General features: G+C 41.1%; 1 protein-coding gene across 6 annotated transcripts in view; it reads right to left on the reverse strand.

The window, feature by feature from the left end:
- AFF3 (AF4/FMR2 family member 3) overlaps positions 1-23,278 on the reverse strand; it is a 330,156-nt gene that overhangs the window by 24,981 nt on the left and 281,897 nt on the right. For all 6 annotated transcript variants that reach the window (XR_003989977.1, XR_003989976.1, XM_030475872.1 and 3 more), the window contains 4 exons: positions 19,641-20,699; positions 17,362-17,486; positions 13,886-14,087; positions 11,260-11,387 (listed from right to left, as the gene is read on the reverse strand). Coding sequence is in view for 4 of the 6 variants with exons in the window: in XM_030475872.1 (XP_030331732.1) it covers positions 11,260-11,387; positions 13,886-14,087; positions 17,362-17,486; positions 19,641-20,699 (1,514 nt within the window). In the remaining 2 variants the exon portion in view is untranslated. The remainder of the gene's footprint in view (positions 1-11,259; positions 11,388-13,885; positions 14,088-17,361; positions 17,487-19,640; positions 20,700-23,278) is intronic.

Consider the following 23,278-nt stretch of genomic DNA (forward strand, 5'->3'; position numbering starts at 1 on the left):
ACAAGGAATTCATTCACTGCTTCCCATGGGCAGGCAGGTGTTCAGCCATCTCCAGGAAAACAGGGCTCCATCGTGCTTAACAATGACTTGGGAAGACAAATGGCATCACTCCAAACATCCCCCTTTTCTCCTTTCCCCAGCTCTTATTGCTGAGCATGATGCCATATGGTATAGAATATCCCTTGGGTCGGTTTGGGTCAGCTGTCCCAGCTCTGTCCCCTCCCAGTTTATTGTGCACTTCCAGCCTACTTGCTGGTAGAGTAGTGTGAGGAGCAGAAAATGCCTTGGCTCTGTGTAAGCACTGCTCAGCAATAACTAAAACATCCCTGTGTTATCAACACAGTTTTGGTTACAGACCCAAAACACAGCCCCATAAGAGCTACCATGAATATTTGGCAGTGTGTTTACTTACTCTATTTCCTTCTACTTACGTGCACACAATTTCAAGGACATTTAATCACATCACAGAAGGTTAGTCAACCTTATTTTGAAGATATGGAAGGCTAAGTATCACTAGGTGGAAATAAAATTCAAAGTCTGGCTAATTTTGAATGACAGTTCCTTTGCTCCAAATTTCTTTAAAATATTGTTCTCCCTCAGAGTGGATTTTCTCCCCAGCTTACTCTACCCAGTAGGCCAGAAAGGAGTCTGAAGACAGGTTTGTGTCCCTGTATCTCATAACCTACTGCGGATGCAAATACTTCCTGTGCCCAGCAAGATGCTAATGTTATCTTAATAATATGAACCATCTGTATTGGATCTTGGTCCATTATGAAATATGAGACATTGAAACAGTGTTAGCTTGGCATAGAAAAATAGCTGTGTTTTCAGAATTGTTGAAAGAACTCTTAAGAAATTGTTAAGTCCTGTCTCTCTTTGTCTTGTGCAATGACGTAGGTAAGATGGTTTACTATGAAGTGCCAAAAAGCAAAGCAAAGCAGAGGAAATAAACAAAACAGAGGTCTTATCGCTCTCTGAAATGATCTAAGTGATGAACCTTTACATGATTCTTTCAAACTCAGGTCATTAAAATCTGTCCTTTGCAACATTCCCTCTCATATATCAGCCAGCACTGTACATCTAATTTGCTTGTTCGAAGCATGGTAGGAGGCTGTAAAAACAAAGTGAGATAACACAATGTAATTATGGTCTACTTATTTACGAGTTAATTGTAAAATGGTTTTCAACTTGTAACAGGATTTATTCTCCCAAGTTATGATTAGCAATGAGGGTATTAGCAAAAGGTATGCACATTACTGAACCAAGAAGCTAGCTTTGAGGGCCCTGCCATGGGGTGGTTAACCATAATGCAACGTGCAAAACCTGAAGTCATCAGTTTGTATGAAGTCAAATTGTTTTTTTGGGAAGCCTAATATAAAAAAGAAACTATTAAAAGGCCATTTTAAAGCAAAGCATATGCATTCTCAATGTGAATGTTTAGGTATTTCCACAGGAAAAATACCAGACTGATTTACAAGTCAGGGGATGACTACTAGAAATTAAGATTCATTGGGAAAAAATGGATATGTTTTCTTCTAGTTTCTTAAACAGAGCTTGTTCAAGGCTGTTAATAAGCATGGCAAATCAAATTCTGATCCCTTTATGCCATCTGTGAAATACTATTCTTCAATTTACCACTACATGTTAATAAACTTCCTATTCAGATTTCTAATGTGCATGTTGAGTGAAAATGGAAAGCTGAAATGTCCTATAGATTTAATGTATGTTATGTACATTGCATACATTTCTTACATTGTTTTAGTAAGAAAATAAGGATGTGTTTGGATTTAATTGTTTTCTGATTTTTTAATAAGGAATAAAGGTTTCAAATTCAGTTTTGTTTAGGTTTCCACTGCACTTGAACATAATTTGTCTTTTTAAATCCAGTATACTAATTTAAATTATGTTATGAAGTAAAAAAAAAAACCAGACAACACCCTCACCCTTCTATAGTTTCCTTGAAGATCACAGGTTACCTCAGCTCATGGACATAAGAAGACACAAGAAAGCTGATGCATAAATTAATTACTCAGGATAGCTCTTTTGGATACTGCACATTTTGTACCTCTGAAGTTCACAAAAGATTGTTAATCGTATTCTGATTTTACATACCCTTAAGTTGTAGTGACTAAGAACCCATATCTTTTACAAATGTGAAAGTTCATCCAAATTTCCTCTGCAACTTGGCCTTCTTAGTTACATCGGTGATCATCTCAGACTGAAGAATTTGCGGGTAATCTCATTGGATGTTAATTTCAGATATTAGATATTAGTGATGAGAGGCATCTTGAGAAGAAGCAAATATGTTTTCCCCCTGATGAGATACAGAAAGATCTGTGCTAAATCCCTTTTCAGGTATTTGGTCTCAGGTTTGCAAACCCTTTGCAGGTCACAGCCTCACTACAGCCTGAGAAGCCAGAGAATAGAGAAAAATTCTACAGGATTAAAATGCTACCAGACTACTGGTTGAACCAGAGTGGATGTGAGTAGCAGAAGCAGCACTGGAGTCTTTTTGTTAGGCTTACTGGTCATAAATGTAAACTGAAGTCCCATGGAAAGTTATTCAGTGACGTCTGGTTTTCAGACAGTGGCGTCAGGTTCTCCTCTCAAGTTATTTACAGCTGTATGTATCCATTGGTGTCAGCAGCCTTACTCCACATTTATAAACAGAATTCAGGCCTCTTTAAAAAAAAAAACAAACAACTAAAAAGAATTCTGGCTTCAAATTAACAGGTACAAACAAGGGTCTTATCTCTATTAGTAATCTGGATTGCACAAGAAAGTCTTTTGCTTCTGAATATCTGATTGTTGGCACTTTTAGAAATATAGTCCTCTTCAACAAAGCCAAAAAGGAGTTCTAATACACTGCTGTAATGCATCTCGTATATCTCTCTGAAAGGCAAGAGAAAGAGCGCAAAGCTTCAGTGCCAACTAAGTCAGGTCGCTGGTGAATTCTCCCTGGGATCAAGTGTCATTATGTGAAACTGGCTGCTCTCGAGGAGAATTTACCCTACTGTGTTGATTGGGGAAAGCAATCAAGTACCACTGGAACCATTTCAATGCATTCTCAGTCAACACTAGCCAGTCACCTAGGCACTGCAACAGAATCCAGCCTTTTACAGAACAACCCCCCCCATGGCTAGATCTGATAGTACAAACAAGGCCAGGCTTCCTTTTCAGCAGCGGCATTCAAACCGTTTATGACTTTGACAAGGGCAGTCTCACTAGCATGGCTGTGCCTGAATCCAGGATGAAATTTATCAAACAATCCATTACTGTCCAGAATTTCTCTCACTTGCCTTGCCACCGCTTTCTCTGGGAGTCTGTAGAAAACTAGCAGGAAAGACAGCATTGCCATTGCTTGTTATGTTGTGCAGGATCCCAGCATGAGGTGAGATAGCTGTGGGCATCGTAATTACTCCCCTTCCAGAAGCAGCCTTTCAGAATTTCCAGGCTGTTGAGCTCCTAAGAGTGGTGTTGCCATTACCCAGGTGAAATGCTTGCGTGTGTTTCTTTTATCCTATTTAGCTCTATGCCATTACAGCACATCTCTGCCACCTTTGTCTTTTGTTGCCTTCTCTGAATTTAATTTACTCCAGTTTAGCAGATAATTGCAAAAATGTAAACTCATGCAGTAAAAAGAGGGGAAGAGAATCAAAGTGAATCAATAAAAGCTTTACTTCATACAGTAATTTATCAGCATCTACTGCAACATAATCTCCTTGGAACTCAGAGCAACCGCTGGTATTTACAGAGTATGGTGTAGCTTAGATTCCAATATACAATTTTAATTATAACTGCATTTGAAAACACATTTTTCATCTAATTTTTATATTTTATATGAACTAAATACTAAACTACAGCATTTTCTGCTTCATTTACATAATCTACCACTTATACATTATTTCTTACTGTGGTATGGTGCTTTATGAGGATACATTAAAAAAAACTAATAAAAGTTCAATTAAACATCATAAATGTAGCCAAGTGCATATTTTAATACCCTTCAGAGATAATGATGCTGAAGTGTTATAAAAAACCAAACTAGTACTTCCTCAGTGTACAACAATTGCAGGTAATAAAAGCAGCTTAAATCATAATTCTAAATATAGGACCAGCTTCACAACTTTAGTAATCTAGACCCTAAAAAAGTGGGTGGGCTGGAAAGGAATAGAACAGCAAAATGAGCTACTTCAAAATTTGATCAGAGCTAAGGGGAAATCAGAAGAACCTGTCATAGCCAGGGTTAGCCCACATCCAGTTTTGAAGCTGTGCCAGTAGGCCCTGTAAGAAAATCCTGTAAGAGCAAGAAAACCATGTAGATTGAAAGGCAGGTGTATAGAGCCCTGTCCATTTGCTCTTTCATACTAGGACAAGTACCAGGAGCAGGTCTGACATGCTGAGTTACAGATAAGGGTGGTCATTTTGGGAGTAAAGGATAGAGCTGAGCAGGTTTTGCTATACAAAACAGTGTTCTCCCCTGATATATCATGGCCTCCTGTACAAGGTGGGTACCCAGTTATGGGACTCTAATGCTCGCTATGGCAGACCCAAGCAGGTCTGGGATGTTCAACAGAGGAGCAAACAAGTGGAGAGGGCAGAGAGAATATTTGTGACTCATTTAAATGATAGTGCTATAGGCATTTCAGAAAGACAGGAACAAAGGATCTGATTGGAGTCTGGCCAAATGTAAGAAAAATTTACTCAATCACACAATAACAACTACTGTCTTGCGGGGCTTAGTATAACAAGGTCAATAGCTTAGATTAGATGAATAGTGCAGGTACCTAGAGAGGTAGTTACTGTTGCAAAAAATAGCAGCAAAATTAAAGCCTGCCACCTAATTTAAATGAAATGGAGAAGGATAAAATAAGTGGGGATTCCTATATTTTGGCAAAAATGCAAAATCCTGCAGACTAACCATGTCAATGCAGTGAAAATACAAGAGACCATGAGAAAGAGTCAAAGTCTACTACAAATTCCTGGGCATGACCTAGATTCATGACTTAAAGATATCCATGTGAAATCAATATCTAGGCTAAAACATGCAAGGGCAAAGTGTACAAGCAAAGAGAGAGGAATGAAAGAAGTATTAACAATAGGTACTTGAGCTCCTCTATTAAAAGCTGAGGGAGAAAACATTACATCCTTGTAGATAAACTAGTTGTGTCTCTTTCTATGCAAGTTAAGTAGATATTCTGAAATCAACTAATTTCAGTTGAAGGTGGGGTGAAAGCCTTTACAGTCAGACCTAGGGAGACATGGCAGGACCACAGCAGCCCAGATCTATATTGTTTTAAAATACCATAGAACCATGCCTTGAATTCTCAGGAGGCAGCTGAAAACCAAAGGCAGAAACATCTTTCTGGGAGAGGTACTATATGGCAGCCAGCTCCGATGTTCCCAGCTCTGATGAGTGAGAAGCCAAGGTGTGGGTGAAACTGTGGAGTGACAGTACCTGTGAAACCTAAATCAATGAATGGGGTACCTCCACTGAAAGGAACTGGCGATCCTGAAATAAAGACTATATCCAGGGCTCCTGTCCTTCAATGCCTGTCTAAGAAACTTCAGTAATCATAGGATCTGAAAGAAATCAGTCAGGCAGTAGAAGACCAAGAAAGCATCTGATAGGGATTTTGGGAATTCATATTCCTCATGTACATTAAGTCATCATGGCCCCATATATGCTAGCGTGATTCATTATAACCGAAGATGAAAATATTCTTTATATGTTGAAGGAATGATCAGCAAAGCTTCCAGGTTTCCTTGGAGGATCACAGCCTTTGCCCCCTAAGGCCATTACAGTGAGCCTTCTAGTCCAAAAGGGACACTTCTGGGTAATTTTATTGTAGAAAATGGACTTGAAGCACATTCTTCAAATATATGTAAAGATATTTTCCACTGCCACAAGGACAGCAAAGCTGATTTAGGAATTAAGCCACAAACAAGAATCATTAGAATATCTCTTCTGCACCACACCTGTGAATCCTGGCATCGAGGGTGATGAAAAGCCACACTGCTCTGTGATCCAGCACAAGAAGACAAACCCTGAGTTACACTGGAATGGACTTTTAGCTCTTTGAGGAGAAACAAATGTTTGACACCAAAACTGAGGAAAATGAGCTCTGTCAAGAACCAGAGCTATAGTAGAATGGTAAACACCATGGGGGTTTAGATGAGACTTCCGCATTTTCAGGATGAGACCTAGACTTGTCAAAGAGCTGTAGTGTTTGGAGGATACTCATTACCTGCTGTAGGCATCTGCTCATTGCTCACCAGTTGCAGAGGTGAGGAAAGACTGGGAGAGACTGTCCTCTCTGATCTGAGAGATTCACCTCTGCTGTTGGGCCCTGGAGGAGAGTTTGCTGAGCCTGATTATAAGACCCTTGTCCTGCTCACTGTTACGATTCATTGTGGACTAAAGATATTTTCCAGTCAAGCTGTAGAGTAAGGAAAAGGCATGCCAAAATCAATTGATGCAAACAAATCCTCTCTCCTGAGTGGCAAAATTATCAGAGGATATTTCAGATCTGAGCCTGTCAATAAAACCATTACTGGGCTGTCTGTGCAAGTGAAATAAGCAGGGCAAGGCTACCAGCTCTATAGTTTGATCATCCATGCTGTTTAATTGCAAATCTCCCTGGCATAGTTTTGAGCTTGGTCCCAGACAATGCCTGGGCACAGCACATGCCAGGGACTATTCTCAGGAGGCAGTCAGTGTTCCTTGTTGTGGGGAGTGAAGACAGTCACATCATACAACGTAAGTGCTGGATCGCTTACCCACAGGAACAGAGGAGAGGCATGGATGTAGCTTGTAAGTTTAAATGAGGTCCACAGCTCTGGCTTTTCTTTGACCACAGGGACTAGTGGTTGTAAATCCTTTGCCCTGTGAGAATCTCCTGCTATACCTGATTAAGCATCCATTTCCCACCAGACCAAGCTCTCACAAAATGCCCCTAAAAAGAAAGGGGGTAGGTGGTCTTGTGGAGAACAGGAAGCTTAATGATTGAATTATGGGAGGCAGTGTCTGCTCATAGCCTAATGTTATTTTCTTATGGGCAATGTACACATGAGAAAGGAAGGGAAGGGAAGTAAGGGAAGGAGAGGAAGAAGGGAAGGAGAGGAAGAATGGCAGGGTGAAATGAAGTCCTGAAATCCCCCAATGTCAATAATCTGGGAGCATTCCAAAGTAAGCACATGAATTTGTGAGAAACTTAGTGTAGTAGATGTTGCTCTATCTGATCAGTGATTTTTAGATTGCTGATAAGAAGAAAGAGGAGCCAAGCTCTTTTCCTTATACGTGCTCCTGAGGATGTGCTCAGTACTAGAAAAGTCTCTAAATATTTCAGAAGACAAGGAAACCTTGAAGCATTTTGAACAATGCAAAGTGAGATGACTTCCAGATGTTGTATGGGAGGCACAACCCAAGAGCACTTTTTCCTTTCCACTCTGAGGGAAAAGAATGAGAAAGTGAAGACTGAAAATGAGAGACTTTGGGCTCAAGCCAAATAAAAGAGATATTCTAAGAAGTTATCTTTATGAGCTCTATCCATAACACTTTTACAGGTTGAATATTTTCTGGGTATATGGTTTACTGGTTGACAAACAAACACAGAAATTCTACCTCACATCAGGATATTTCCTGTGGATAATGTAAAGCTGGTGGGTGTGTGTAGCCCCTAAATCCATAAAGGTGAAACAAACATTCAACAAAATATGTATTAAAAAAAAAATAAACCTGAAAAAGAAAAACCACACCCCAAGTTTGAAACACAATGCAAGTGAGAAAATAATCTGAGGAACATGTTCTGATTTAGCCATAAGGAAAGCTGGGAAGCTGGGTACACTCTGCTCTTCTTTTATACCACACATGCAGTATTTTGAGCAGGGTGTGGGACTGTGCCCTTGGGCACCCACAGCATGTCTGTGCTTATCACTTCAAGGACAATGGACTTTGTTCCTAAATGCAGTTATTGGGAATTCTATCATTCAGTGAAATTACAGCAAGACTGAATTTGGCTTGAAGCACTATTATGTAGCCTTGAAAATGTTCTCCTCATGGAGTCAGAAATGGCCTAAAATCCAGGAATTCTTATTAAGAATTAACACTGGAAACAGCATTGATGTCACTTATACATGTGGCATGCTAGGTACCTCGAAGTATATTTAGAGCAGGCAGTAAACAATGGCAAACAAGGGGAAGTAGAATTTTGCCTGCCTTTTAAATCTATATTTACTTCTATATTGCGATGTACGTGTATACAGCACTCTGCCAACCAAGATATACTTTTATTGACCTACTTGTGTTCCAGTTTATTGCTAGTGACAGCTGTTGTCAATGATCTGGAGAAAATAAATTGAGAATAAAGCAAGGAGACACTGATTGGTCAAAAAAATAGTTATTGTTTTAAATCAAATATAAGGGATTTAGTGTCTTAAAAACTTTACAGTCTGATTAAAATGAAGAGTCTAAAGCCATATGTGGATTACGGTAATTCAGAACTTCATGGATTATGAGATTAAATACTTCATAGGCATCATTTTGGACAAATGCTGCCATTAGGATTACTACATCATTTTAGACCTACTGTATTGCATTTCTTCAAATCCTCTGCTGTGGTACTACATGAATTTGAAAGACACCGGCTGCCATGTTTAATTTGATCCTTCTAACATGTGAGTCAAATTGGTTGACATTTAACATTTGCAGCCAGTCTAATCTGCTACATTTCAGTGACTTCTCTGCACAGTAGTTTCAGAATCAAGGTCTAGAATAGCTGGTATTCTGGTGGTGTTTCCTAGATACAGGTTGTGGATGAGAATTGTAGTACATGAAAATCTCTCTCCTCTAGTTAGCACAATAGGCATTTAACCATTTCTACTTTTTTAAGGGCAAATTAAGACATATTTGACTCTGTATTTTATCTTCTTTAGCTTTTTAGATTGCTTTTTTTAATGGGCCACAAGTTGCTTGGGGACATTCTACATGGAAGGCACTATACATGAACAGTTTAATTGTATCTCTCTCTGAAAAGGTAAAATAGTTTTCTTGAGGATGCCTGCCAGAGAAATCACATGTATCACTAACAGAGAAAGCAAGTGATAGAAGACTCTTAGACGATAGAGACGGTATCTATCATATTTTGACAGACGGTATCTGTCATATTTTCCTATGACAGTATTTTAGGGGAAAAAATGAAACAAACCAGTCCCCCCATTTTTGTTGGCATCTTAAAGGAAAATCAGAAGAAGATACAATAGTTCTGTTGTAGCTGTTTCTGACTGTGATTTTTTTCTAATCCAAACAGATGAGCATATCCTACAATTTTTACTTTTATCAGGCACACTGATACCTTTCTGGTTTGTATGTATATGTTTAAACTGCAGAAAAATTGAACAGTTGCAAGTAAATCACAGATGATAAAGTATTTTAAGAGATATGAAGAGTTAGGTAGTACTTCTAAACAGTTTCAAATTTCCTCAATGGATATTGTTGAATACATGTACTGGAAGAGTTTAAAACATGGAGGGAGGTGGAGAAGAAGGGAATATAAGAATATACATGGGAGATATACATGGGAATATACATGGGAGAGAGTTTTCTCAAAAAGGGGCAGAAAAACTGATTACATTTATTCAACTTGCATCTCCTTTTGACTGCCATGATTACACACAGAAATGAATCTCACCAACCTTCTTTTTTTGACATACAAACCAGTTACATCCTTTTGAAGTCTACAGGAATTATTTTATACCTTATTCTAGGAAACTTGGATTCTCTATATGAGAGGCTGCTGTCCCTCAGGTTGTCCCTGAGACCAGGTAGGTGGTGGTATTATTATTATTATTATTATTATTATTATAATATCCCAGTTCTGGTAGAAAGCAGCTGCTGAGGAAACAAAGCTGTTATCTCGGGTTTTGCTTTGGTATGAAAGAGTTAGACATGTTGCGGGTGAAAGCCTGGGAGTGCGAAAGGCATGTCAAGGTCACACAGCTTATGGAGCTCCAGGCAGTCTGAGGCATAGCTTGAATAGAACCTCTTCTACACTAGGCAGAAAAAAATCAGTATTTTCAGGCCAGAACATTACCAGTCAAAAAGAATCTAGGATTTCAACTTTCAGTTTCACCTTTATACCTTATCTAAATAATACCACAACCTAAATTACCTTGGCAAACAAACCAGCAATTTTAATTTACAAAAAAAACCAAACCAAAACCAAAACAATTACAAGCTTAAATTATTTTCAGAGGAGGAGAGCAGGGGATGTTTGAAGGATATAGTGGAGGTGGGGAGGGCCAGGTATCCCTTCAGGTACTCATGCTAACCACTTCTGTTTCCTACTCTCCCTGCCTTTGCGCTGCCTTTCTCTGAGCAGCAGTAGCAACAACTGCAGCAGCTGTCAAGGCCCAGGGATGCAAGGCTCCCATATGTCCTCTCCTCTTGCTCCAAATGGTGCACAAGAAGGGTGTCCCTCTCACCCCACCTCGCTAGGGTTCTGCATATATTAACAGTCTGATGTGTGCATAGTTAACACCAGAGCCCTGAGGGTACTAATAAAGCCTTAATGTCCCTGAGCCACATCATGGGGGGCCTCCCCCCTCTGCCCATGGGCTAAAGAAATCCATCTAAGCTCAGGTCTGTGCCTTCACTCCCTGTTCAACTCATTGTAAGTGTGCCTGTCTTCAGCCCTTTCACAGCCATGCTTGTGCCTGGCCATGGCCCCCATTGGTCTGTACCCTGACCTGGGCGCTGTCTTACCGGCTAGACCTCAAACCTGCCTTGTCACTACGCATGCCTGGCAGTCACTGGGCTGTGCCTGACCCTCACAGGACCTCATCCTGACCTGACAGCTCGCCTGACCTTGGATCTGCCTCATCACTGTGGACTTGCCTGAGGATTTAGGTGCTTGGCTGACGCTGATTCCACTCTCGGGCCTGCCCTGCTCACCTTGCTTGGGTGTTGTGGGACTGGACCCCTGGCTGGCACAGTCTCTGCCCTGCCAGCCATGTTCTGTTCCTTGGCTCCTGGGTCCCAGTTCTTTAGGGAGCAGCCAGTCCTCACTGCTCCCTGATGATTAGAAGCCTAATTTATGATGAAAAATGAGTTTACATAGTATGTCTCATTCATTTCTCAGGGTGCAGTATTACTATAATACTTCTGTCCATGTCTCAGTTCCTGTTGGGCAAAATGTATTTTTCTCTCTTTAGACGCAGCAAATGACAGTGTTTTCTTTTTTAAAAGTTATCTGTACTTACATATCATCAAAGGTAAGCTTTGTCCTTCTGCAGTCCCTGGGTGTGCTGGACAGAGGTGACCAAGGCTCTGTTTGAGACTGTGGCTTATTGCAGAGAACGGCATTTTCTGAATTGATGTGAACTGCTTTCTAGACAACAAACAGCAGAGAAGACATTGAGGAACTGGCTACTAACGTCAAAAAAGCAACTAATAAACAACAGAGCATCTTTGCATTGTGTTGTAAATTGGCAGTTAGTTTTTCTACTATTTCAGCAGGGAGCATGCACAACATCAGTCTTGTCACTGATAGCCACAAATTCACAGATATTGCTCAGAGCACTTTGTAAAGAGCTTGAATTTCAATGTGATCTACAGAAGAAATAGAGCAGAACTATTTGTAACTATCAAAACGCTTTGAAACACAATAAGTGAAATTATTAAAGAATAGCTCTGTTGTGACCATTTAGAAGATCAAGCTATCCCTCTAGTCTTCAGCTTCCAAACTAGTATTGTACCTTTCCCTGGGAGAGCAAGGCTCACTTGTTTGACTTGTTTCAATCTGCACTGCTGATGTGCCCATGCTATATGAATTTGTAGCCCATTTGTAGTCCCGGTTTCTCTCTGCTTTGGGTCCCTGATCAGCTTGAAAGACCGCTGCCCTGTGTCAAGCAGAAGCAGGTCTTTTGGCAGAGTCTCACACATTCCCTCAGCTGCAGCCCTGTTTTTCACGTGGCCTCATGAACCCTTTGTCCTACCAAATGACCTGCTGTGTGGGCTACTAGACACTGGTACAGTGCAGACCAGAGGGCGCCAGGTTGTTTTTGGTTGATAACCACTCAGAAAACACCATGTGACAGTCAGAAATGCAATAGGGAAATGGACAACAAGGCCACTCCCTGGCTTGCGGCCTCTGACAGAAATTCCAAGGACCACTTGGGCATGCCAGCTAGGTGTCAGATGGGAAGATGGGATAAAACAAATTTATAGTTCATGAGCTCTCATCTTCTATATGTCACATCCAGATCAGTTCAGCAGGTTAAAGTTTTCAGATGAATAACCAGATACATAAGAATTTCATTGCGAAGGTTGTTAAAATCTTGACCAAATGGTGCATTGCTAGGGTATGCAGAAAACCTCAGTGAAATGCATTTGTTAAGGGTGTGGATCATAAAGCAATCACCCTTTACTTTTGATTTCCAGCACATTTGCCTGTGAAGGAATTTAAATTGTTTTCAAGATACCCAGTGAAGACTCATATCATTATAATTCTGAATGGGTTATAAACCTCTAAACTTATGTTTTAGAAGCTAAATGTTTAAAAACTTACATTTAATCCATAAAAAATATATTAATGACTATGATATGTTAAAATGCTTTTTATTGGAATATTTTAATGTAATTAATTTTAATTCCATTTACCAAAACCATCTGTGAGATATTCTTGAAACACATATTTTATGACAACTTGCTTTTTAGAAAGAATCCAAATTTGAGATCACAATTGCAACTTCCCCCTTCACTCTCAAAAAATAAATATATTTAAGTATATAGACTTAAAATATACTGTGGGGCCAGTTATTCCCACAGCAAAAGTGGCTGGAAGAGACCACTCCTACAACTCCGGTAGTTTGTTTTCCTAGAAGTTGCTTAGGCGCTAATACTTAGGCTTTTGAAGCCTTTTATGTGCCAAATAACAAATACAACAAATAGATACAGGATAAAATAGGTAAATGGCTTTTGTAGGAAGGACAGGATCATGGCCTTTTCTAGCAGCAGCAGAGTGCCTTAACAGCTTGACTAGATGCTCCAGCAGTGGACATCAATATGATGGTACCCAAATTGCATCTTCTAGGTATTTCAAACAAAGCAGAATAGCTTCAAGGGAGAACGTGACAATATTCTGCCCTTAATATTCTACTGGCAGTGTCCCATAGGCTGGAGGGTAGGGTATGATTTTGAGAGATGAGAGAGATGTGAATTCTCTCAACCGGAAGAGCTAACAGGCTGTTTGCTCCAGCATCCTAATTACAGAACCCATGCATAAATGGGGGCGGCATCTACCCCTTTCTCTCTATTCTCTGAAGGCAGTGGCTACCAAGCAGTGTAGTAACATCATCTTATCTGAAAAAGCTCTCTGGACACATTTAGTGTAAGCAAGACTCTCTGATAAGAATCTGAATACTTGGGCTCTGATAGAACCGAGTTGTGAGGGTGGTGCTAAGCTGTTCACCGCATCAAGTGCAAGAAGAAGTGTCTGAGAAAGCTGGTTGTAAGATGTAGTAACTTGTCTGCGGGCCCACTCATGTTTAGGAGTGGCTGAGTAGAGGCCTTGTGCACTAAACTTTTGGTTGTAGAGGGCTTGCACCATGCCCAAGCAATACTCTGGAGACCTAAAGCCATTTGTTTTGGGACCATTAGCTTTTACCTTTTGTTTACATAGCCTTTGTTATTTGCCCACTTTGCAGCCTGCCCTCTTTCTTTTCTTCCATGCCTTGCTAAACTTGAAACCAGGAAAACTGAACTTATAATACAACATTCATTATTCCATTTTTTTTGCATAACATTCTGCAAAACTATCACAGCCTGCAATACAAAGTGAAAAATATACAGCTAGGCTTTATACTGAGAACAACAGAATAAACTTACATTGAAGTCTCCAGGATGTGGCTGCGACTGGATTTCACTCTTATGCTTTTTGCTGGAGGAGATGGAAGGTAATAGACTGCTGCCATTAGGTCTGCTGGAGGAAGTTAAATCATCGTTGGAGTATTTGTGTTTTGATGCATCGGAGAGGGGAGAGACGGGTGACCGAAGCATTTTCTCATTTTTATTTATTGGTATTGCCAAGCTGGAAATGGAAATTACAGTAATGGAGTGTCACAAAGCTGGCTTTGAGAAAGGTAAATGTTTTATATATTACCAAAACTTTGAATTTAAAACCTGCTGGCAGGATAAAGTCTATTGGTATCTGGAAACAAGCTTACAGTATTGGGACCATGAGTTCATTTACAAATTTGTATCATGTTTCTCCTCTTTCCCTTCAAGGCAAATTGTAATTCTGGAGTTAATATAAAGTCTGTATCAGAGTACTTGGAAAAAAAAAACCACAACAGAGATAAATGGCCACTTGCTCACCATTTCTTAAGGGACAGCTGGAGACGAAGATTAGGCTCTGAAGTGTAAGTTCAGGTTATGGAGTCCTATTTCACCATTACAGGTGACAATTTATAAGCCATGACAATAAAACCATATGTGAACTAAAACAAGAAATGTGTTTAAAGATGACTGGTTTGTCTTTGTGCTCAGTGTCCAGCCTTTGGTAGCACTGTTTATACTAATCTAATACAGATTTTGAAGACAAAGAAAGATAGGCTGGTAGTGCAGACAAAAGGAAACATATGCAAACAGTAGACAGAGAAATGTGAACTGCTCTGTCTTCTAAAGTAGAAAGCTCTAACACAGTATTTTCAGCTTTCATTTATTTGGGGGAAGCTTTGGATGAGAAGTTAGAAAGACCGTAAAAATATGCCCAGAAATAAACTTCAGATGCACTAATTTGAAGAAAATATTAGCTGAAAATGTTAAAGCAACACAAAGAAATAAAATTTTTTCTTTAAGGAGACAGTTTGCATTAAGACTAAACTTGTGATTAAGGTCAGACAGACTATTTTAACACAATCCCTTTCCCTGTCACATTCCCCTTTATTCAGCCTATTACGTTTTATGGACAATTCTCACTTCTATAAAGTTACTGTATCAGACAATATACACCTAATGGAATCACAAAAAAGGAATATGGTACAAACTATACTTCATTTCTGCATATAATTTCAAGGAACAGAGCTAATTAAATGTGCTCTTATCATACATTTGTCCATTTATCTGGCAAGTCTTTAAAACTAGCTGTGAAAGAGGCCATGAATCGTAATTCAGAACCTTTCCTGTTTCCTATAGTGTAGTGCCTTGAAAACATAACGTGAACTATTTGGCTTTTAATGACCAATGCTATTTATGAAAGCAAGAATTGGGGTGTGAAAGATGGACAACTGTGCCCTTCTTCTCCCCCTAAGAAAAATAAGATCTTTAGCACTATTTTGAATGTGCAGGCTGATGCTGTCATTTCTTTTCCTCTTTTTAAACAGAAACCCATGCCTTGGCGAGCCATGTTTATACATCACTGTCAAAGTGCAGGCCTAAAGCACCCAAGAGAAGCCATAGCTCTTTGGAAATGTACCCAGAGCTTTTGAGGAGTAGCTGCAATTTCTATTTGTGCTGCAGACCTACATGGCCTTCGGCACATTGTGTAGGCCCACCTAAATGAATTCTGGGCAGTCAAACTGCAGCAGGACAATCATCCAATACTCAGAAGCCAAGCAGAACAACCTGCAGTGGGCTGTCTTCTGCTGGGATTGGGCAGATAGTAGCATCCAACGTAGGGATGAGATGTCTGGGATATCTCTGCCTGACACTGTGGTCTTTCTGTCAAACAGGACCTTGCTTTGTCTGCCCCTCAGATGATTGTAATTCCACAGTAGAAAATGCTGTTGTAACCCAGCCAAAAAAAAAAAAAAAATTAAAAAAAATTCTGTTTTCAGACAAGTTTCTTGACTGAATTTACAGGAGTCCCTCCCAGGCAGCTATGGTGGCATAACTGGAGGCGGGGCTATGCCAGCATGAGCAGCCTCTGGTTGCAAGAGGGACAGGAGGTCCTGATATTTACACCACTGGTTTAGCTACAGCCTCAGTAGCCCATCCTCAGCTGTGGGAATATTAGCATTTGGTATCATGTCCTACAGTAGCATAAACCACAGAAACATCTTGGAAGAAGGACAGCTCAGGGAAGAATTAGGAGGCAAATACACATTTAAGACCTTCTTCTTTGCTTCTTTAATGTACAGTTGCTACCAGGAGCACTGAATATAATGTCAAGTAAAACGCAAATTATTGTCCTGCTTCTAGGAAGCACAGAATTAACCCTGTGACAACGCAAGCTATAACAGCCATGGTATTCTCTGAAAATGAATGCGATGTAAAACATACGATACTGCGGTAACAGGAATGGCATGCCTGCATGCAATCACCCCCAATAAAGCAAACTGTTCTGTGTATTGTTTTCACTTTATGAAACATATGTGACATGTCAGGACAAAGAAATTGAATGCATATTTTTAAATAAGCTCTACATATATCTTAGTGTTCTCCATGATTTTCTTCCAGTATTAATGACAAGACCTGCGCAAACTCATCAGTGAGGTGTACAATAGAAAAGCCTACTACTTTACTAAAGTAAATACAAACATTTAAGTTTAGCAGTTTCACCCCAAGAGATACCATGATACTACTAGAAAATTATTATTATTTTTTTAAAATACTGATGACTAGCATGTACTAGGCAGCATGCAGCTGAACTCTGAAAAGGTGCATGTCTAAGTTTGACTGCTGGAAGCCTCCAGAGAAACTCACTATGGTTGATCTGACATTGATAGGAGTCTATGTGCATAAACCATGCCAGCAGATGCTAAATATTTATTATTTGTTTCATGCCTTGCATTCTTTAAAAATCGCATTGTTTTTAAAGTCTGAGTTCCTTGTTCTAAAACACTTACTAATTACACTGAATAGATTGCTTGTAATCTCAAAAATATTCTATCTCAAATATATTCTGGAACTGAGTATTGAAGGCATTGTTACGAATATTTTTCTCAATCTCCTCCATAGAGTTTATAGATAATTGTGTTTATACAGTCAAGCTTTAAGTTTGAAACTCACAACACTGTAAGGAAAGAAAAGGCTATAAGATGGTATGTGAATTGGTACCTACAATACAGTGTTTGTGAGTATGTCTAGGACAGTCGCACTGCTATAGCTATAATTACTCATTCCATGAGCCTCACACTTGAACTCACAAAGTCTCTGTGCAATAGGACAAAAATGCAAGTATATAAATGTGTCAGGAGCTGCTAACTTGTTCATTAAACCAGAAGAAATGAGAATGTAGTGGGTAATTTTTCAACATAAAATGTGATAATTAAAAAATAAATCCTATTAAAGAAAAAAATAACACACGGCATTAAACTGCAACTAGTTGTATGACAGTGGTAAATAAGAAGGAAAATGCTTACCTATTTTCATTCATATTGCAGTGATTTGCTGTGTTGATGCTGTGGGCAGAGGCAGCTAATCGTGAAGAACTCTCTCGCTCTAAGTGAGCCTTCTTGATGTCTCTGCAGTCTTCCTCATTCTCACACTGAATGAAGAGAAAAATAATAACCTTGTAGGTTTTGGATTTACTACAGATCGAAAAGTATTTCAACAAGCCAGAGGCTGGTGTTTTCCAGTGTATTGGTATGAATGATACTGGAATTCTTTGATCATATAACATGGATCAGAGATGATTGGTACATGTCTTAAAAAAATAAAATCTGAAGAGGTAGTGTGTGAATAAAGAAGTAGAATATAAAACCTGAAGTGTTTCCACCACTTCCGCACTTGCACCTTGGGATATTTTTTCTTTATATTTCCCTCTTTGCCTATCTTCTGTGCACTTTTCTCTTGCCTAGTCCTCAAACTTATACGTCTTTTGTCTCTCCTTCTCATTTCTTGGTATCAGTGACTATGCCTATACTAGTAAATGCAACAGATCTGCAACTGCTCCTGCGGACAACTGGCATGGCACAGCGGGCACCTATGCACTCATCTCGCTCCTCCTTCAAGCCAGGGTATGGCACATTCAGATTGCTTTTTGGAAAGGCACCTTAGTCTGGTCCTGAGCAAGGGCCTGTTACTGTCTAGAAGAATAGAAGTTAACCCTGGTCAAAACCATGTAAGCAAGCACATTAACAGTTAAACAAAGATGGTGACTGTATGCCACTGCTTGGGACTGCATCCTGGCCCTACCTGGCCTACTAGTGAACATAGCCAATGTTTCCTGACACTATTTAATTTCCTGTTATACCCCTTAGCATCATAAGCTCCCAGAGGCTCTGCTTTCCCTGTCCTGCAAAGTCCACATTCTTTTCCACTTCTAACACTTCCCCAGTTTCCAGTGGTGCCTGAGTTTTACTTGTGATTTGTTGATTCTGCTGCATGTACTGCATTGCTGCACGGCAACAACATTTTCTGTGTTATCCATTGCCATTGTGGCTGCTGCTACAGGATTAACATTGTGGCCTACACTCCGCATGAGTGAAGATCTTATACCTCAGTGCTTAAACATCCTCCTCTGTCTTTAGTTTGCCCTTTTTCTTGAGATCATGACAGAAGCAGAAATGATAAGGACTTCTTTTTGATTTTGCAGTTATGCCTGATAATCTGTTCTTATTAGTCTTATTCATAAAGTCTTTTGGGAAGATGGATTACACAGTTGTGGATAGCAGCTGTCCCACTGAGGGTTACCAGCTCCTGGTATTCCAGGAATGCTTTGTATTCATTATATCACTAAACCCACCAGCAACAGCAGTGCTTTAAGACACGAAGAGTAAAAGATAATATGTGCCACAGGAAATCAGATGAAGCATTTCTAGAACGACTTCTTTTATTTTGCTCTTCTATCATGTCCTCCCATTTTCTTCTGGGTGTACAGCCTGGCACTATCACACCGGCATCTCTTACAGCCTAAACCAGAAATATTTTGCTTTTGCCACTCCTTCTTGACCTGTTTCCCATCATTTTGTACCGTGCAATTACTTCCATGCTACTTTCTAAAGAAAATGCAGATAAACACATCTCAAAGCTTATCAGAGCTCTCTGTTATGTCTCTACAGGTGGCCAGAACAGGGTTGCCACCTTTCAGATACTAAAAAATGAATCGAAAAATGAAAAAAAAAAAAAAGACAAAAAAAGGAAACACTTCTTTAAGTAAACAGTCCTAAAAACCATACAGGTCAATTTGCACATCTACAGTAGCTCAGAGGATGACTGATGACTACACAGTAAAACTGTCCAGAAATCGGGAAGTTTGTGATTCCAGTTCAGAGTGACTTTTGGGGTCAGATCAGTACGAATGGACCCAAAAGCCTCCTCAGAGGACAGCTGTGGCCATGGCGTAGAGGGGGCTTTTCACCACTTAAATGCTCAGTTTTGGAGAGAAGCCTCAAGAGAAAAAGCTATACTAATAAACATGCAGTGCCTCCACTAAGGTGTGGAAAGCCGTGTGCCAGCAGCAAATGCCATCTCCAAAGGGCTGTGATCCCTCGTGGCCAGGAGGTTCATCACCTCCTGGGATGGCATCTCCCCAGGGGCTTGCCAGTTCCTCTGCAGCGAGCAGGGACAAATCCCAGCTCTGAAGCGCCAGCCCGGAGAAGACACCACCATTGAGCACTGGATGTGGGCACAGGTGATGCTTGCCTCCGATTTGCCGGAGGCTCCCCTACCCACCTCGATCGGTCCCCTTGAAGCTCACCTTGCGTTTCCTTCTAGATTTCGGTAAACCCTTCTCTGCGGGGGGGTCAGCACTACTACCCTGCGGGAGGCTGGCCGCCTGGTTTGCTCCGGCGCTCATGGCCAGCGGCTCTTCAGGCAAACGCTCTGGAATCCTGGACAAAAGAGCCAAGTCAATGTTGACCCACAGTGACTTTACCTCATCACTGTCTTTCAGAGGAGACAGGAGCTCATTCCTACCGAAAGGAACCAGGGTGTAAAACTGGTCCTCCAGCTCCTTTGCTATTTCACTACTAGTCCTGGCATTAATGGAGCCAAAGGCACTGCAGCCACCGTGGGGTTTGCTGGCGGCGCCGGTCCCTGCGTCCTTGGTGCGCGGCTCGGACCCGGCCGCCACGGGCGCCTTGGGCAGTGGGCGCTCCTCCCGCTCCGACTCGGAGCCCGAGTCGGAGGAGGACGATGAGGACGAAGACTCGGTCTCGATAAACTCCTTGGACTTGGGCGCCGTTTTGCCTGGCCCGCGGGCCCGGCGCTTCTCGCCGGTTGCAGCCGGGCGGGGCTCCCGGCGGTGCCCCGCTCTGCAGCCACTGCCGTTGGTGCTGCCGCCGGGCCGGGCCCTCGGCGCCTCACCAGCAGTGCTCTCCGGAAAGCTGTGGCTCCCGGGTGGCTCCTCCGCGCTGGGGCACTGGGGGCCGTCCCCGGCAGAGGTCCTCTCGGCCCGCCGCGGTGCCTTCTTCCCTGCCGCCCGCCTCGGAGGCCCGCCGTCGGCAGCGGGGGGTGACTTTTGCCGGCTGCCCTTGCTGCCCGGTGCTTTGTTGGCGGTCCTAGGCCGCGGTCCGTCCCCGGTGGCGGTGGCGGTGGCGGTGGCGGTGGTGGTGGCACGGACCTCCCCGCTGCGGTGCTCGGCTGGGCCGGTCGCTGGGGTCTTCTCGCTTTTCGGCTGCTCTGCCTTCACACGGCTGTAGTAAGGATGGGCCTCCAGCGCCGGGCCATCGTGGTGGGTCAGGATGGGTGCTTTGTGTGGGGTGACTTTATTCAGCCACTTGTCCAGCTGCCACTTGTTGGAGGAGGGTGGCTCGGGCTGAAAGGGAAACAGATGGCAATGAGCTTAGTGCTGAGACCCTGCTGCCCTCACCCCGGGGCTCCCTCAGGGACACCGAAACACTGGGTGTCCTCTGGTCAAAGAGCTGTCCCCGAGCCACAGCAACCTCCTGGCACGGGCCCTGGAGTGGGACATGTGGGGCATGCCGTGCAAGAAGTAGTATTTTGGTTCCAGAATGAGGTTGGGAAGGAGGACAGCTTCTGTGATTCATCATTTGTAAGGATGATTCACGCAGTGTTACTGGCATCGGCTGTACTGGGAAACGCTCCCAAGTTTCCGAATAGAAGAAAATGTAATGGCAAAAGGAAGGGAGGAAAACAAGGCAGGGGTACGGCTAAGGCTAAGGGAGGATAACTAGTAGGAAAGCTAGGGATATGAGCCATTGCAATAAATACATGAAGTATTTAAAAAGCATTCAGAGGCATGTAGTGGGGAGTTGGAGGGCTAACCAGATGATTCATGTAATCTGTCTGGTATTGATGTTATAATCCTGTGAGATCCCACAAACATTTGTTGTGTGGTGGTATTGTCAAGTACTCATTTTGTGACTACTGTGTGGCTGCTAGCTTTTCTCTTTGTTCCTGTCACAACATGATGAAGTTATAAGAAAGCATCTAAAACATAATGGTGTTTGGACAGCGAATAAGTGGGATAATCATGATTTCAAATGTAACCACAGCTCAGACAATGTTATTTCAGAACAATGTGCAAGTGTTTTCTAGTGCTTCTTGCAATCAGTAATTTGAATGTAATAAAACGAAGAGGAAAGGCAAAAAAACCCAAAAGAAATAAATGATGGAGTAGATGGCCAGCCATAACCTAGCCCCACAGAAGCCAATGTGAAAAGTCTCCTAATTTCCTTACCTGGAACCAAAATCTGATCCACCAGGTTACTGCATATGAATAATCAAAAAGTGTGTCATGAGTCTAACATGGAAACCATCAATGCTCTGGAAGAAAGTTTGCTCAAGAGAGGATATCCACAGACTAACTCAAAAGAGTCTTTTACTTAATTCCTTATTTAAAGTAGGTGCCTGAGGGCAACACAGGTTTCCTGCATAGCCAAGGGCGTCTCCAGAGTCACCCACTGAGGGTTGTATTCACTCTACATGGAGCAAAGGCTCCTAAAATAAACAAAACAGTTAGACATTGGAATTCATATGATACAAATATTTCTTCTTACAAAAGTGTCTAATTCACTTATTATCGAGCAAGCCAATACCTTATGGGAAGTTTGCTGGACTGCCTTGTATTTGTTTTTTCTTCAGCATACTCCCTAATATCTTACATGAGGAATTTCTTCCCTGAGCTGTAAATCTTAAAAATGGATGGGTAGTATTTCTCTTGGATGAAGATAGACTTTTACAACTCTTAACTCTTTATCTAAAATAAACAGCATTTTTTTGATTGCTGCTGAAAATACAGATAGATTTGTTTGGTGCCGTTCATTGTTCACATACTGAATTTAATAGATATATAATAAAAGATTCACTATACGTGGAAGTCTTTCCACTGCTCAGGTGTATTTAAGAAAAGGACATACATCAGAAGCATGTGGGGAAAAATATACCACTGCCCATTAGTATAGGTCAGAGTGAATGTAGTTCAAAAAAACTTTCAGCTTTCCTGTTAAATCCCATTCTGCCTCTCTGTGTACCTTGTAATTCTGGAAAACAGTAGTTCACAGAATATGGATTTCAAGGGATTACAGTAAACCAGCAGAAAACAGTGATTAAGTGCTACAGTGTCATAACTTGGCAACATGGTACTTTCCTAGAATGATATGTCTGCTATTTAGGCAGAATAACTACAGCCTCACCAACCTGTAAGCCAACTGTGAAGTCTAATAAAAAGGATCAACAATGTTGCCAGCTTCATTAATTTTGTCAGGAGTTTCAGGACACTCATTATTTTTTCTTAAAGCCTTGGCTCTCAGAATCATGGGCTTAGATGCATTTCTGGGGTTTATTTAAATAAAAATTCAAATCCTTATGGCTTCTGAATAAAACCTTAGAACGTGTCTCCTACGAAAACTCTTTGAGATTCATCTGCTAAAAGTAAAAAGCCTGCAGGCCATCAGGTAAATAAAAAGAATCTAAATTTAAAAAATCAGAATTTTAAAACTTTTCTTAATATTTTTGGGCCTTGATACAGTTTTGTCAGTGTACATGAGTGATGCCAATTCACTTTTGGAAGGAAGATATTCAATTGATTGCTCTAACTTAAAAGTACTGTACTTAGAAATCACTTATAAAGTAAGGTACCTTGTAAGATAACAAAATCATGACAGCCAAGAATGAAGAGCAGGTCTGATAAAAAAGGGGATTGGGAAAATTCACTTGAAAGTTTTCACCAGTCCAATTTACATGCCTAACTGCAATTATTTGTGGCAGAAAAAGAGAACCCCTAATTCTGCAGTCCACATCACCTCCCCTGAGCACATCACATACCATTCTATGGAAGAAAAGTTAGTTTGCTCAAAGTGGGAAGTTTTCAGCTGCATCTGAGAATGGAAATACATATGAATATATATATACAGAATGGTCAGATAACAGAAT

The sequence above is a fragment of the Strigops habroptila genome, chromosome 2, assembly GCF_004027225.2.
Source record: "Strigops habroptila isolate Jane chromosome 2, bStrHab1.2.pri, whole genome shotgun sequence".
NCBI lineage: Eukaryota > Metazoa > Chordata > Aves > Psittaciformes > Psittacidae > Strigops > Strigops habroptila.